Genomic DNA, 17,818 nt, shown 5'->3' on the forward strand with positions numbered 1-17,818 from the left:
AACAGGCAAAGCATTAATTTTTCCCTTTCCTGCAGCTTCGCCTGGCTCTGCTCCTTTAGAAGGGAACTGCTACCCTCTAGTGGGGCTGGCTGAGAGCAGCTTCTTGGAAACGTTTTCTCCATCTCAAAGTAGGAATTTAAAAAGAAAGAGGCCAAACTTGAGAACTCAAGTTTTGGGGCCCCGTTGTGCCTGGCCGGTGCCTACCACAGGTCAAGGCAAATGCAAGAGCAACTCCATATTCTGAATGGAGATGGTAGGAAAAACCCCAGAGAAGACCCCCACAAAAGAACCCCAAACACCTTAATTTACCACATGGATGTCCTGGGGTGTATTATTCATCCAAAGAAATGTTCAGCTTTTCATCACCACCCTGCTACACTCCAGTGTCCCAGCATTTAATTCAACAACCATCCTCTGTGAGCTCCTTGGAGAAGGCAGCTGCTCCTGTTATGGCTCCAGACTGTAGTTCCTGCCATTTTCTTGTCTCCAGTCCCAGCTGGGAGCACACCAGCCCCCTCTGGGCAGAGCAGGTGACACCTACCATACTCCCCAAAGACCAGGTACGTGTATTTCTTGTGCTGCACGATCCAGGAGACAACTTTCACACCCAGCCAGATCAGCAGCATCCCCAGCGTGGCATCAAGGATGAAATTAATAAGGTAGCTAGGAACAGAGGAAAATTCAGGTTTCAGCAGTGTTCTTAAGTCTTATTCAAAACCTTTAATTTCAATACAGAAATAGATAAGAAAACTTCCAAGATTTTATATAACCCCATGTAACAACCCAAATTGGCCTCCTTTCTCTTTTATTGCATTTTCCTAAGTCTTACCAGCAATTTCTTAGTTTAAAACCTCATTCAGGAGAGAAGGGACAGGCTCTACCAACTCTCTGGCACTGCTCATTTATTCATATGCAATAAATACTTATTAAAAGTTATCCCCCCAAAAAGGAGGCTTTCCATTTGCATCATCATTTTTTCTTATTAAAAAGAATGAAATCCCAAGTTTTAGAGGAAACAGAACCAAATTATTCTAGAATTTCACACAAGAAAATGGCAGCTTTTTGGAGACCACAGCTGCTCTACAAACTGGGCAGCAGAAGAGGCAAAAAGTCCATTTTTCTGAGCAGCTGCAAGAGGCTCCCAAAAACAGACTGAGAGGTAGGTTTTGGGAGAGGTGATGGGCCCTGGCTCGGCAGTGGGAATCCTAAGGTCCCAAAAAACCTCAAGTTCAGATCCCAGTGCAGATCCAGGAGCTGAACCCATCCCTGCCAGAAAAATTGGGCTCAATGGATTTGCTCTGCAGCTTTGGATGTTTAAGTGTCACTGGGCAGAGTGCCAGAGGCAGGAGACTTGCAGGGACCTTGCAGTGATTGCAAGGTCCAAGCTCTAATCCAGGGCTTGGTATTTTAATGAACTCCAAAAGGGAAAAAAAAAAAAATCACAGACTAATGTGTTTTTTATGCAGTTTTCCATTATTGCAATATTTTCTGCCAGATTTCTACAGCATGAAGAAAACACCAAGCACAGAGCTACCAGCAGTGAACATTTCCTTTTCCAGAACTTGATACTGCCTCTGAACCAAGAAATTGAGAACAACAATCTGCTTTTGATATCTACTTTGAAAGCATAACATCTTCTACAACCAAAAGCTCAGATTGGCTTTTTACAGTTTCCAGCTGCTGAAATCAGAGCATTCCATACAAACATGAGGCTCTGGCAGTTTGTACCAGGCAGGACACAGAGTAAGAGCCTCAAAGCCCAGGGACAGGGCTGAAGGGTTTTAAGCTGCCTGGTTCATGATGACAAGCCAGGCAGTGCAGGGAAACACAAAACACACATCAAAAATAAACAACACACCCCAAAGGGCACAGCATAAGCATGAAAGGGTTTATTTTAAAACACTGTCCGTTCAAAAAAACAACAATACATCATTTGAGGGGTTATGTGCAGCCCCAGCCAAACCTGTGTCTGCTTAAAGAAACGTATCAAGGTACAGCACTTTAATATAAAAAAAGGAGACGGGCCAGAAAGTTTTAAGGAGCATTTTGGAGCCTGGAGGAGTTTCTCAAAATGAGACGAGGTTAACTCTGAAACTAAATTTTTATCTGCAAAGTGGCTGAAGTAAAGATGGCACTTCCACATGACATCTGAAGTTTGGGTTAGAAATCCTCCAAACAGGACCAACAAAGAAGACAACAGAGACCACAAAAACAAGCTCAGCAGGGTTTATCTCCAGGCAGTGCTTCAAATGGATCCGTTTACACTGTTTATAACCCTTCCCAACACAATTCTCCCTTTGAGAGATGCATGATTTCAAGTGCCTTGTGTACTTACAGAGAGCAAGGGTCCTCCTCAGTGAGATCAGACAGAAAAACATTGGCAAAGTGGATGAAGAGGGCACCTATTGCTTGCTTGGAGGTATCATAAAACCTGGAGGAAAAAACAAGATTTTCTGGAGGAGCTATAGAGGGAATTTCATTTCTAGGGAGTACCAACTACTTTATGGAGGTTTCCTTGGGAGGCAGCAGCACATTTCATTTAACAACTAAATGTCATGAAGGATACACAGGGGGCCTCGAAGATTGTTCATATAAGAGAAAATAATATTATGAACACGGTCTTTTCAAGTGTCAAATGAAAAATCTCACCATATCCTCCAGGGACGCCTCTCTGCCTTTGGTTCCTTAAATCGCTTCACTGCAAAGAGAATTAGAGAGGTTACATTACCCAGATGAACCACTCCATGTGTGCAGCCCACACCCATCTTCACTGCAGAAGCAGTCAAAAAATCCTGCAGGACCCTCAGCATTTGCAAGGTAAAAGTTGAGCAAAGCCAAAGGACCTCCCCAGGGTGGTGGTGGAATCACTGTCCTTGGAAGTGTCCAAACGACATGTACATGGTGCTTAGGGACACGGGGTAGGGGTGGGCTTGGCACTGCTGGGTTAATGGTTGGATTTGATGTCCTTGGAGGGCTTTTCCAGCCTTAATGATTCCATGGCTCTATTCTCTGGCCTGGATGCAAACCAACCAGAGGCAATGCCTGCACCCACGCGTCAGCGGGATGGACAGCAGAGGTGTTTGGAGAGAGGTGGGTGCTTCCAGCATCCCATGCTGCCAGCATCCCTCAGCAACAGCATTCCCATGCCATGGGAAGTAACCTAGGGAAAGCTAGGGAGGGGTCATTGCTACCTACGAGCCCTAAAAAATCCTCCCAGGGAACTTGAAATTACGTTAGTGACAGCAAAGGAACTCTTCCTTCCTTGGAAACACACAAGGTCAGGTAACTGCTCTGTTCTCTCCATCTGGGTTTGAGCACTCAGGCTCCCCCCAAGGGACAGCCTGGGCTCATTCCCCTGGGAAATGCCTTCCTGATGGAACGTGGAAGGATGCAGGGACTTCCCTGACCTGAGCCTTGACATTTCAAAAGTGCAGCTTTGTACTGCTTTTACTGGCAAGGCGACGGCAATAGATGAAAAGGTAACAGCGACAGGACAATGGGGAACTGCTTTCAACTAAAAGAAGAGATATTTAGACTGGGGAGAAATTCTTTACTGTGACAGTGGTGAGGCCCTGGCACAGTTTGTCCAGGGAAGCTGTGGCTGCCTCTGGATCCCTGGAAGTGTCCAAGGTCAGGCTGGACAGGGCTTGGAGCAACCTGGGAGAGTGCCCATGGCAAGGGGTAGAATGAGATGGTCTTTAAGGTCCCTTCCAACGCAAACCATTCTCTAATCCTGTGATCTCCCTAATCCCAGAACTTCAGTCAGGCACGTGCAGGGCTTTTGTGTCAGTCTCAAACCCACCGAAACCCAGCACTGCAATGACCTGATCCATTATTGCCAGTAATGAGTAACAAAGCATCAGTCAAGTTACACCAGACATTGCTGCAGGAGTTTGTGCTATCCCTGCCCAGAAACAAAAAGCTGTTGTCCCTCATCCAGCTGAATCCCACCACAAGATATCCCTGCAGCAATGACTTCCATCAGTACAGACAAGATCTACCATCACTGGTGTCCTTCAAAGGCCCATTTGCATTTCCCCTACCCACAAGCATCAGACCCACAGACCAGCCAAGTGGCCAGAAGTGTTTAAACCAACCCTCAGCTCATGGGGGCAAAGAGCACAATGCTGCAGAGAAGCTGTTGGAGGGGTCTTCAGGCCATTAGGCCAGCCAGCTGACCACTAGCTCAACCACAGCAGCACCAGGGGTGATTTTCATTATTTTCTTAATGAGAAGTGACATGTTATGTATCCACAGCCACTCAGGCTAGAAATACAGTAATTCAGTGTGATAAGATGACAAGTAAGAGGTAAGAAGTTAATGGTGTGGTGCCTTGTTGAACACAGCTTGTCATGCCTCATTAGATTTAAGAGAGTTATCTGAGACTGTGTAATTATCAGAGACAGTAAAACTGTTGTATTAAAGATAAAAGCTAGTATTATAGAGAAATAATTAACTGCTTAATAGGGCATTTACTGAGCAGAGCTGCAGCAGGCTGTCTCCAAATTAAACCAGAAATCCAGCCAAGATTACCAGAGCTTAAACAGAGAGCAGAGTTGTTTGATAGCTGTGACCTGGGGTTAGGGGGGATGTTAAATCCACACAGGAACAGCACCACGTCTTTGAAGACTCCAGGAGATGATGGAGCCCTCTGTGAAGCAGCACTTCTGTCCTTAGTGAGCACAGCAGGGCTCTGGAGACTGAGCAGCAACTGCAAAGCTTCCCTCTCCTCCTCCAAGCCCTACAGAATGCCAAGCCATGGCATGCATGGGCACAGACTCAGCTGGATGAGGCTAGAGAAAGACTGAAATCTCCTCTGCTCTTCTCAAAATGTGTTTCCACTCAGCAGGTGGAACTGGATGATCTCTAAGCTCCCAACCGTTCTGATTCTGAGACTTTGTAAGGTCAGGAGAAGGGGACCCAGGTCTATTCCATCAAACATGAGCAGAGCACCACTGGGATGACAGCCTGCCTTCTTCAGGGTGTGCCCTCACAAATCACCACTCTGCCCCTACTCGGCTCCAGCTGCTGCAGACAAAAAGCTGTGAAGTTGAACCAAAAGGGAAGGAAGACGAGTGACAGTTTGAGAGATTCCCTGCCCATGGCTGAGAAAGGGTAGGGCAGGAAACAAAACACTTCCCAGCCCTTCCTCTTCAGTCAAGGACAATAAAGATCATACATGCTTGAAATTCCCTCAGAACTACCAGGCTGGGTGGAAGCTGACATCTGAATGAGAACCTGTGAAATGTTAAAAAAAGAAAGATTTGGAGGAGTCTTTCAATATAGATCTGGAAACAGTCAGAAAGCTAGAAGATAAAAGCACAATGACAGCTGTCCTCACTCTTTTTCCAGGGTAACATAGAGGCTAATATTCATGGTGTTCTGTTGATGCAGTAGAAAGGGGACAGACAGCTTTGCCTGCCTTAGACATAGATAAATGCTGTGAAGTTACCAGAGCTTGCCACAGTCAATGTCCCACAGTCTACTTCTGCTTTTAAACAAATTCTCTGATTATAACTGATCAGGACAAGGGCAGCAGCAACAACAGCCCTATTCCCTTGTGCTGTTCCTCACCCATGCTGGAGCATCCTCCCTGCATCCCCCATTGACCACACACTGCATTCAGGCAGATCTGCTGAAGATTTGTACATCAGAACAGGTATAAATCCCTTAATTTAAGCAGAATTAGCTGCAGCATCAACCAGCTGCTGATCAGCAAAACAGGCTACCAAGTCAGGTTTCTACAAAACTATAGGGGGAAAGTTATTTCCCTAGGAGATGGTTAGACATGCTTGGCTGAAAGCCAGACCACCTCCCTGACCAATCTTACTGCAATCAACCACAGGACTCTGAAGTTGAGGTTTGGAAGGGAGCTGCTGACTCCACAGCCAAAGCTTTTGGGATATGATTTACAGGCATGCAAGCCCGACCCCACCGAGCTCAGCCACAGGCCCAGGGGATGGATACTGAAGCCACAGGGATGAACCTTTTATTAGAAGTACTACAAGACGCATCAATACACTTAAATTGTGAAAGGTCCACCAAAAATAAAGGCTGAAATGCCCCAAACTGGTGATACTGTTACCTGCTTTTAAGAGGGGACTAAATTGACTGCCATAAACCCCATCTGCGGGGCCACATCCCACTAGCAAGAGCGGCAGGACTTTATTCCTGGCCTGTGCCAAAGAGGACTGGGAGCTACTGTACCAGGGAGGAAAGAGAAGCTGTTCCCATACCCAACCTCTGTGTTATTTTTGGCAGTACAGTCTCCAGTATCACATTACCACCTATTTTGCAGGACACACCCTTTCCCAAGGCCTTTTCCAAGCCTCAGCAGGAAAGAAGCCAACATGCAGGATACGGAGCCAAAACCCTGGGGTCTGCACTATTCTTAGCCAGACAGCTCGACCCCAGACACAATGGGAGGAAGCAGCAGCCACTGTTTGCAGAGAGCAGCCAACATGCTGCTGGCCAGAAAAGTGTGAAACTTCCATTTCCCATCAGGTTCAGGGAGTAGCAAAAGTCCTGGTTTTCCTCCTCAAAACACCTGTCAGTGGCTTGATGACACGGACTGCTACTGACTTCCATCCTTTGGTCTGCACTAGGTGTATTTAGTCATTCCCTCCCAAATAGCCTTGTACCAGTTACAAGAATGCAAGCACAAGTAGGAAAACTGGCAGAGGAAGGAACAGAGATCGAGGCTACGTTCATGGAATCACAGAATGGTTTGACTGAAAGGGACTTTAAAGACATCTCATTCCAACTCCCTGCCATCGTCAGGGACACTTTCCACCAGCCCAGGTTGTTCAGGAGCCTCAGCTGGATCACTCATCCTTCTGGAGACTCCAAGTGCCCCAATGAAGGCCACAGCGTACCCTGGCATGGTTCTCAGTTTTAAGCTCAACCCCCTGTGTCTTATTTCCACACAGATTCTTAGAGCTGTCATGGCCAAGTGCCAGGTGGTCACCAACCAAAGCTGTGAGGTAACAAGCATCAGTTGTGCTCTGCACTTTGAGAACAGAACATATTATGTGCTGATGCAGTACATCCTGCAGGACACCTGGACCAAGGCTGGGCTCCAGCTCAAACACAGAGTGTCCTGGAGGAGGCAGTTGTGATTCCCTCCATATAAGCCATCTCTACACTGCAAGACAGTCCCTTGAAAAATGGAGTTTAGACAAGGTAAGATAAAAATAAGACCATAAAACCCAAGATCATCGAGAGAACAACACCTGAAGAATGAAGTGATGCACAAGCAGTTACCATAGAATCACAGATAGTTTGGGTTGGAAGGGACCTTAAAGATCATCTACTTTCTACTCCCTTTTAGCACTTAAGACAGCATTTTATCCAAACCCAACTTTTATCATTAAAGTCTCTCTGCCATACAGTTTTCTTACAAATGCTGTTAAAAAAAAAAACCAGCTGGAAATTTAACAGACTCCTTAAAGCTTTGCACACCCCACCTCATAATTATAAAAGACTAATTTCCCTGTAAAGTTTTATGTAGCGTTAAGTCACCCATAGCATCAACTGCTCGCCTCATGTTACAGAACCAACTCTGCAAGGTGCTCTGCTGCCCACGGATCACAGGTAACTTTTCATGCAGCTCTACTCTGCCAGCTCATTTCTCATCTTTCCCAAACCCCTTTGTTCCTTCAGAAACCAGGAGCCTCCCACTCCCCACTCTGCCTCCACCACTCGGTTTGGCTGCTCGAGGGGTGACGGCCAAGGAGAGGTCAGAGCAATCAACAGCTGCAATTCAAAAGCTTTGTGGAAAGCTGTGTGCAGCTTAATGAAGCACACTGAGTGCTGCACAGACCTTCCAGCCCACAAAGTGCAACACGTGTTCTCGAGCTCATCCAGTTTTCAGATGTACTGAAGCAGAAGAGAAATGTGCTGGGAGTCCTGCCATGTGCAGCTCGTTGCTTAACACACAAACCTACATGTAAATCAGCAAGGACCCAAGCTTCACACTGCCAGAGACACTGTTAACCTCTGTGGCTTTGTTTTTTCTCTAGAGGGAAAAGCATTTACAGGGGTGAAGTTGGAATTTAAATGTTCTTGTGTGTGAACAATTTAAATCACACACAGTTACGCACTTGTGTGAGAGCAAGCAAAGCCAGCAGAGCCTGTTTTGGGCATGGTAAAGCTGCAGTGTTTTTGTGTCCTGGGCAGATTTATTTCAGAACAGAATGGAAGTCTGGACAGATCAAGTGCTCTAGCATTTATTTCTTTTTTTTCCTGACACGGACTCACACTTCCACCCACCCTTATGAGGTATTTACAGTGTAAAATCAAAACACAAAACAGAAAGCACTTGGGATACTTTTGAAGCACACAAACAGCACTTCACTTCAAACTACGTACAGCAACCACCCTGAACTTAACACTGGGACAGGATCACAGGATGGTTTGGGTTGGAAGGGTCCCTTGAAGGTCATCTCGTTCCAAACCCCTGCCATGGACAGGGACACCTTCCACTAGACCAGGTTGGTCAGAGCCCCATCCAAACTGACCCTGAATATTTCTAGGGACAGGGCATCCACCATCTCACTGGGCAACCTGTTTCACCATTTCAGCACCCTCATTGTAAAAAATTTCTTCTTGTATTTAGTTTAAATCTATCCTCTTTTGGTTCAAAACCATTGCCCTTTTCCCTATCACTATAGGGCCTAGTAAAAAGTCACAAAAGATGAGTTAAGTTTGATTTATCTGGTGGAGATGAGTGCAACAGCTTCCACGAGTCCCTCTCAAAGTTCTCAACACAAGGATGCTCTCTCCCATTTTACCATCCAGGAGAAAAGCAACATTGAAAGGTCAGCTGGAAAATCCACAGGGATCAGGAAAACACAGACCACAGATCAAGGGGATATTTCTGATGTTCTTTAACAACTGTTTTCAGCCACAGAGACACCATTTCTTTTACAGGAAGTCTGGTAAACTCCTATTCTGTGGCTCTGCCTCAGGACAAGCTACTTGGACCAGTGTCTAAAATACCATCCCAGGTGCAAACAGAGCATCTCCAGCACCAAGTCCTGCCTGGGGGTCAGCACCAGGGTCCCTACTGCAAACAGCTCTGCCTTCTGAAGACTAAGCTCAATGCAAGATGTGCTGGAAGAGCATGTCCAGCAGTGATGTGAGAGAGGAGACATTGCTGTCACATGAGGCAGGATCAACACATTTTCAAACACAAAGCTGAAAACCACATTTCCCACTGGGTTGTGGGGCTCAGTCCAGTCCAGCTCTCCTTGCCTGGCAGTCTGAGTGTTCTCCAGGAGCAAAATCTATTTTCATACCAACATCACAAGTGCTACTACACCTCATTCAGCAGCTCAGAGGGCTGCCAAGACAGTTTCAGGAAAAGAAAAAGCTGGAAGAGAGACAAATGTTCATGTGTGTCCTCAACACTGTTTGTGGTAGAGTAGAAAATGAATATACCAGCTCCAGGGAAAGCTTTTTCCATTCACAGCGGAGACAAAAATCCTCCAACTCCCCAAATCTGTTTCTCCTGCACTCCAGTTAATTCACAAAGAAGGCTATGGATACAATTTATACAAAACATCTTCCCTCATTTCAAAGAGCTTTGCTGTCCCCTGTGCACACCTGGACAACTTTTGCTAGTGTAGAACTCCTTCCTCAAAAAAAGAAAAAAAAAAGTTTTCAATGAATAGCGGCAACTGCAGGGACTCCGCCCTCAAACTCACACCCAGCCCCTGCAGCTGAGGTAACTGCAATGAGCTTTCTTCACTCAGCTCAGTGATGCCCAAGGCAGAGCATTACAAACTGCTTCGGATGGGATTGCACAATTATCCCCACTCCTCAGTGTCATGACCTCCCCAAGGAGACACAGGAATCCAGATTGCCACATGCACACAGCTGCTGGGCTCCACCACCTCTGCTTTCAAGTGTTTGTGTCTCAGTCCTACGACTGCCCTTACAGCCAAAGTGCCTCCAAAGCCACCCCGGGCAGGTGGAAAGGGTAACACCTCTTTGCCGTTTGATTGTCAAATGGGGCAAAACTGCAACCACAGCAAGCCCTGGTCATACTGGTGTAATAAATGGTTAAAAGTTTGGGGTTTTTTTTCTGGTTGAGAAGAAGTTAAAAGTTGCTTGTTAAAAGATTGGGGATATACAGTTAATGAGTTAATTGTTATTGTGACTGTACGGGTGTAATGTTGCTATGTGCCCGCTAGGTGGTGACACCAATGGGGAAAAGTAATGGGTCTATAGAAAGGCGGGGAATGTTCTAGAATGTTCTTAAGATGACTTAATAATGATGATGTAAACATCTTGAGGAATTATTGGTTAGGGGGCAAACCAATCACTCGATGCCCCAGAGACTGATGGAGCTGAACACCAATGAGGACGCCGGCAACGAGCCACCAGAGGGAGGATCTGAGCTGCACCAATCACAGCATCAGAGAGACTATAAAAACTGCCCCGGGCTCAGCCCCTTGTGGGATTTTCCTGAGGAACCTGAGTCCCAGGGAACGCTCTGTGTGGCGCACTGTTTTTTTCTGGGTTGTCGGGTGGGATTTGGGCTTACCTCGAGTCTCCGCTCCTGGTTTTCTTTTTAATAAACGAGCAGACTTTTACTCCACCCAAAAAGTCCAAGCCTCGTTTATAACACTGGGAATTAGGCTCGACTACAACCTTAAAGACCTTGCTGGAAAAGCAACAGAGTGTTTGTAGGCTGAAATGAACTCTGTCATCACTATGCTCATGGGAGTTGACAGAATAATAAAACCCCACTAAACAGCTGTCCTGACTCGCTGCCAAGGCTGGGCATCATTTACTTCTGGCTCCTGTTTTCACCACACAAAGGATCAATTTCACAAACTGCACTGCAACAGTGAGCAACCACCCCACTCAATCACTCAAGATTAATTTCCTCCTCAATTAGGTTTTCCTACCAGGTTGGCAGGAGAGAATCTTCCCACAGCCTCAAGAAACACAGATTCAACGACACAAATTATTCTGATAGAAACAAACTTATCCTCCCTGCAATGGCCATGCTTGGGACACACATTCTGGAGGGGTAACGCTGAGCACATCCCATGCACACACACACACCTGCATAACTTTGCAGAACACCACATCATTGTTAGTCTGAGTTCCTCTAGATGTTTTCAAGAGCTGTGAACAGTATCTGCACAATTTGGAAATCTTACCTATCCAAATCCAGGTGTTCCTATAGCTGAGCTGGTACTTTAAAGTAGAAGGAATGAAAAAGGTCTTGGCTTGAGTTTGGACAGGAATTTCCTAACATGGTGTTGAATTGGAAAGGGCCTTAAAGAACATCCAGTTCTAACCCCCTGCCATGGGCTGGGACACCTTCCACTATCCCAGGCTGCTCTAAGCCCCATCCAACCTGGCCTTGAATACTTCTAGAGATGGGGCATCTCTGAGCAGCTTCTCTGAGCAACCTGTGGCAGGGCCTCACCACCCTCATGGACCTCCTTTCCACTCATCAACCCATGGCCTGCAACATCCCAGCAAAGCAGAAATCACAGTAATAAAACCAACAGAAACACACCCCAAGAATGTCACAGTACTAAAGGCAGAAGTGTCAAAGGGCTGACTGCAGACACAGCAGCATCCCAAGTTCTAGATGATGTAGCTACCCAGCCAGGACTGCCTGTCTTGATGTTGAGCTGGATGCAAAGAAGATGCCATCAAAGTTCCCAGCAAGTTTTTTTCCTCAGCTCCAGAGGCTTCCATACCTCCCAGACACCGGAGCCTCCTCCTTCTCAGAACGCTGCCAACTGAATGGGCCACAGAAACAGTCCAAAAGCTGCTGCCCAACATAAAATCATGGGTGAGCCCACCACAACCACCATGGGTTAGGAGTCAGCACACAAATAGCCCCTCCAGCACATCCAAGGAAGCCTGCAGCTGGAAGTGTGTGACTGGGGCACAGGTAAGGACCAGCTGGGGTGGATTAGGGACCACCAGCCCAGCTACAGCCAGAGGAGGTGCTGGCACTGGGATCCCAGGACTGTAAACACATCTGCCCTTGGGGTCCCAGCCGGCAGTTCCACCACAGATGAGTCACAACAAAACCGCACAGGATCAGCTTTCAGTTTCTCTTCATTAACCAAGAGGTTGTTAATGTTCTTGGAAATACCAGCCCTTGCACCAGCAGTTAGCCCAGGGTTGATGATTTTCTAGCGGGGGTTATGTAGCCTCATCCACAGAGGTATTCCAACATGATTTACTGAAGTCCTTGATTTTATGGGACACCCCATGGAGTTTACAGGACAATTAACCCATATGCACACATCACTAGGGGGAACAGGAACAGAAAAAGAAATTACCACTATTCTTACTGTCAAAATTTGGTGAAACACAAGCAGTGGCATGTTGCAACTGGGCTGCTCCAGCTGGAAGAAGGTATCAGTTACCACTAGAAGAACTTGTTGCAGTTTTCCCTGGCAGCCTGGCCTTAACCGCAGCGCTGGAGCCTTTGAAAGTGGTTTCCAGAAGGCAGAGGGGGGACAAGAGAACCTCAAAATCTGCAGCTACTTGGCCAGAAAACTTGGAAGTTTTGGTTCACAGTCACCACAGGCTTTTAAACAAGGAAAACAGATCGAGTTCTGGCATGTTGATTGAACTTGTGCTAAACCACTTAACCCTGAAGAGCAGCAACACACACATTGCTCTGAGCAAAACACAGCTGCAGCACAAAACAACAGTAAATTTTCACGGCTCTTTCAGCCTCAGTGCTCCCCACCTTTTCACAGGATCGCAGAATCAATGAGGTTGGAAAACACCTCTAATATCAAGTCCAATCATTAATCCAGCACTGCCAAGTCCGTGACGACAACACGTCCCTAAGCACCACATCCACACGTCTTTTAAATCCCTCCAGGGACGGCGACTCCGCCACTACCCGGGGCAGACTGTTCCAATGCCTTCCCCTTCCGCGGAAGAAGCTTTTACAAATATCCACTCTAAATTTTCTCCAGTACAACTTAAGGCCGTTCCCTCTGGACCTGGAAATCACACCCCGGGATAATTTTTTGTCACTCCTCAACTGATTTCTCCCACTGCCACCCCTTCCCAGTAACCAGCAAAACACGTTCTCTCTGTAACCTCCTTCCCCGGACCCTCGAGCCCTAAAACTTCGCGCAGCTGAAGCGAAAATTAAACAAAACAGCATCACAGCGCAATTAACCCACCCTCCCCACGCAGCGCCGTGTCGGACACCCGCCCCGTTTTTGTCAGCTCCTCCCCGGCAACTCGCGGGGTTACACCAACACTTTCTTACCCTTCATTAAAATTTTCTAAGTGACTGAGCAATGGCCAACACAAGCGCAGCCACTTTTAACAGATTACAGCCGCGCGTTCCGCGGACCTTCATTACCATCAGATTAGGGCTGGGGACGGGGGTTTTTAAGAAGGAGCATCTGGCGCAGCAACCGCCGGCTCGGGAACATCCACAGCGCGTCCCTTCTTCCCAAACCCAGCCGGGAGTTAGCGCAAAACCTGGTGTTTCTAAGTGACCGGGCACCCACCCCCGAGCGGCGCCGAGGTGCCGCCGGTCCCCCCGCGGGCAGGGGGTGCCCCGAGCCCCCCGGTACTCACGCATGAGGGTGCTGAAGGCGCAGAGAGCCAGCAGCGCCTGCAGCAGCACCCCGAAGCGCCCCAGCAGCGCTCCGCTGCCGCAGCCGTGCGCCGGGCGGGGGGCGGCCATGGAGCTGCGGGATGCGATGGGGCGGGATGGAGCGGAGCGGTGCGGGATAACGGGGAACGGAACGGGGGCCGGAAACGCAAATGGGACAGTCCGGCCCGCACCGCGCAGAAAGGCGGCCCCGAGCCGCCCCCCGGCCCCGCCCCGCCCCGCCGGCAGCGGCACCCGGGGCGGGGCGGGAGGGGAGGGACGGCACCGGGGATGGGGATGGATTGGGGTTGGGGATGGGCGCAGGGAAGGGGACATGGATGGAGATAGGTATATGGAAGGGGTTGGAGATGAGGATACAAAGGGGACAGAGAGAGAGACAGAATCATGGGCATGGGGATGAAGATGGAGATGGAGACAGGGCTGGGAATGGAAATGGAAATGGAGTTGAGTTGGGGACGGGGATGAGGATGGGGACAGAGATGGAGATGTAATAAATGGTTAAAAGGTTTTTTTTGGTTGAGAAGAAGTTAAAAGTTGCTTGTTAAAAGATTGGGGATATACAGTTAATGAGTTAATTGTTATTGCGACTGTACGGGTGTAATGTTGCTATGTGCCCGCTAGGTGGTGACACCAATGGGGAAAAGTAATCGGTCTATAGAAAGGAGGGGAATGTTCTAGAATGTTCTTAAGATGACTTAATAATGATGATGTAAACATCTTGAGGAATTATTGGTTAGGGGGCAAACCAATCACTCGATGCCCCAGAGACTGATGGAGCTGAACACCAATGAGGACCCCGGCAACGAGCCACCAGAGGGAGGATCTGAGCTGCACCAATCACAGCATCAGAGAGACTATAAAAACTGCCCCGGGCTCAGCCCCTGGGGTTCTTCCTGAGTCCGAGGGAACGCTGTTTGTGTGTCGCACTGTTTGTTTTTTTTCTGGGTTGTCGAGTGGGACTTGGGCTTACCTCGAGTCTCCGCTCCTGGTTTTCTTTTTAATAAACGAGCAGACTTTTATTCCACCCAAAAAGTCCAAGCCTCGTTTATAACAGAGATGGGGATACAAAGTGGACAGAGGCATGGGGATGAAGATGAGGATGGGGACAGGGACAAAGATGGGGACAAAGACCGAGATGGGGATGTGGAAGGGGTTGGATATGGGGATGCAGTGGGGACAGACACTGAGACAGCAACAGGCATGGGAATGAGGGTGGAAATGGAGACACAGATGGGGATGGGGATGAGTATGGTGATAGGGAATGGGAGAAGGATGGGGACAGAGATGGAGATGTGGATGTGGAAGGGGTTGGAGGTGCAATAGGGACAGAGATAAAGGTGGAAACAGGGATGGGGATGAGGATGGGGACAGAGATGACAGTGTGGATGTAGATGAGGTTGGAGATGGAATGGGGATGGAGATGTAGGCAGAGACAGTGATGGGGACAGGAGTTATGGATGTGGATGAGGACAGAGATAGAAGTGGGGATGATTATGGAGATGAGGATGGGGGGTCCTGGAGAGAACTGTGGTGCTGGATTGGGGAAATCTTGCTGAAGTTTGGAGTGCTGGGTTTGGGGAATCCTTGTGGAATAGGGGTCCTGTTGGGGTTTGAGATGCTGGACTGAGGGAATCCCAGAAGTGTTTCAGGTGCCAGGATGTGGATGTCCCAGCAGGGTTTGGGTTGTCCTGGCTGGAGAGGTCCTGGCATAGTTTGGGATCCTTGACTGGGGAGGGTTGGTAGGGATCCTGGTAAAGACTGGGGTGCCAGGTTGAGGGGTTCCAGCAGGGATGGGAGTGCTGGGTTTGGGAGGTCACAGTGGGGTTTGGGGTACCAGGCTGGAGAGGATCCTAGCAGGGTTTAGAATGCTGGGCTGGGGGAGTCCTGGTGGGATTTTGAGTCTCCTGATGGGGTCAGGTTCTTAAACTGCAGCCTCAAATCTCCTTTTTTTTGCTCCTCTGTGTAACACTGGTGCCGCCCCCCTCCACGGCCTCCTTCCCACAGGGCAGATTTCATTTTCTCTCTCTTTTCAATACACTTTTGTGTATTGGCCAACTTTAGGGAGCACTGGGGTCACACACTGATGTTCCCCTCCCTGATTTTGCAGGGTCGGAGCTTGTGTTTAGTTACAAAACCAGAGAGGCTGCAAATCTTATCCTGTCATATGACTCTGAGCAATGGCCTTAAAAACAGCAGTAAATGTTATGAGACAAGAAAATCATGGGAGCTGGCCTGCTGCCCAAATAGGTCAGTTTTCAACACAGGAGGGAATTGTGTTATTCCTGGACTTGGGAATCCCCTGTTCTGGGGAGGTCATTAGTGCCAGGCAGTTTAGGCTGGAGTATTATCCCTCCTCAACTCAGCCATAACATCCCTGAAATCACAAAAATAGTCCCTCCTCTTTCTTTTCCAAGGGTGAATTGAATTTTGGGTTGATAGATGTTCACTTAGCTCACTGACTTTAATCATGGTTTAATCACGAGTTCAGCCAGGAAGGTGGAAGTTTCATCTCACTAACTCATTTTCAGCTGATTTTGTATGTGCAATTGTTACTTTCATAAAAAGGTTCATTCCCCTGAGCTGGTAAATGTGATTGTGTTTCGCAGTCAGTTGCCTTTATATTAAATTCTAAATCAAATATTAAAGTTGATACTTTTACATAAGCCAGTTGAACACACCGTATGTGGAAGCATCTATTAAGCAAGTACACATTTTAACACAGATTTCCTCAGGCTCTAACTTTTTTTGCATTTTCTCGGATTTCCTAGGCTGCTGCTAAAAAGGCATTTTCAAGAATTGCTGGATAGTAATTTTTCCCCTGGGAGGTGCCTTAGACTCCACTTACTCAGGTACAGTACAGCAATTAGTGAAACAAAGGGGGCAAAAATAAAAGACATTTAAACAAGATGTGTATTTCTTAAACAAAATTTTCGTTTTTATGAATAACCTGCAAAGCATCTGTGATGTATCAGGGTCTTGCCCAGGGGAACAATTTTTCAAAAGCTCCCTCGGAGCCAGTGCTGCCTCCTCCCCTTTCTTCAAGTCCAATTAATGGTGATTTCTCCCAGCTGCTTTATCAGCAGGACAAAGTTGTCCGAGGCCCTATTTCCAGGTGCTGATAGTTTTACAAGAGAGCAGAGTGCCTCCCATGTGTGAAAACACTCAGGCTACAAGAGGGCAATAAACAGAACCCCTTGATTTCCCCCCTCCTTGCAGGAAGAGGCAGATATCCTTCAGCGGCTGTTGATGCTCCACACTCCTCTGTGAAAACACAGCTTTCCTTTATCAGAAGTACCATTTGCACTTCAAAATATTGATATTTTCTGAACCCATGCAAAAAAGCCCTTAAGCTTTTTCTGCATCCCAGGTGGAGCCCAGGAGCTTTGGTTATTAAATTCTGCTCCATTATTTTGGCAATTAAAATGCCTCACTACTCGTTCCCTACTTTCCCCCCCCCCCCCAAGGTTGTTCTGTCTCTGGGGGGACTTTAGAGCCCCTTTCAGCATCTAAAGGGGCTCCAAGAGAGGTGGAGAGGGACTTTGGACAAGGGCATGGAGTGACAGGATAACAGGGAACGACTTCACACTGCCAGAGGGCAGGGCTAGATGGGATATTGGGAAGAAATTCTTCCCTATGAGGGTGGTGAAGCCCTGGCAGAGGTTTCCCAGAGAAGCTGTGGCTGCCCCTGGATCCCTGGAAGTTTTAAAGGCCAGGTTGGACAGGGCTTGGAGCAAACTGGGATAGTGGAAGGTGTCCCTGCTGCCCATAGCAGGGGGGTTGGACCTAGGTAGTCTTCAAGGTCCTATCCAACCCAAGCCGTTCTATATTTCTGTAATTTGAAAGACACCCAGCAAAAGAGAAAAGAAACAAAGTAAACACTACTTCAATAAGTAGAATTTAATGAAGGAATCATTAAAGAAAAAAAAACCTAAAAAAAATTAATTAAAACATTAGGCCATGTGCTTAATCATGAAATCAGAAACACCAAAGCAATTTCAAGTGATAAGGAATGTAAAAACCAATCCAGGCTATTTATGAAAGTACAGGGAAAAGGAAGGATGGAGTAAATTCATTAATTCTCTATAAGAACAACATTCTACTCTATGACATAATCTAGGATAGAATGGAAAACCAAATAATGGAAACCATAGAAAACACATTCATTTTTCCATCCTTCCAAAAAGGATTAGC

At 47.4% G+C, this 17,818-nt stretch overlaps 1 protein-coding gene across 2 annotated transcripts in view; it reads right to left on the minus strand.

Moving 5' to 3' along the window:
• LOC116442678 (store-operated calcium entry regulator STIMATE-like) overlaps nt 1-13,834 on the minus strand; it is a 29,934-nt gene extending 16,100 nt beyond the window's left edge. The window contains exons 1-4 of one of the 2 annotated variants that reach the window (XR_004239620.1): nt 13,591-13,783; nt 2,650-2,698; nt 2,336-2,431; nt 542-663 (exon numbers count right to left, since the gene is read on the minus strand). Coding sequence is in view for 1 of the 2 variants with exons in the window: in XM_032105929.1 (XP_031961820.1) it covers nt 542-663; nt 2,336-2,431; nt 2,650-2,698; nt 13,591-13,699 (376 nt within the window). In the remaining variant the exon portion in view is untranslated. Of the gene's footprint in view, nt 1-541; nt 664-2,335; nt 2,432-2,649; nt 2,699-13,590 lie in introns of both variants that reach the window. The other variant, XM_032105929.1, reaches the window with a different exon arrangement.
• Between the last annotated feature and the right edge of the window lie 3,984 nt (nt 13,835-17,818).

This window comes from Corvus moneduloides, chromosome 4 (assembly GCF_009650955.1).
Source record: "Corvus moneduloides isolate bCorMon1 chromosome 4, bCorMon1.pri, whole genome shotgun sequence".
Lineage (NCBI taxonomy): Eukaryota > Metazoa > Chordata > Aves > Passeriformes > Corvidae > Corvus > Corvus moneduloides.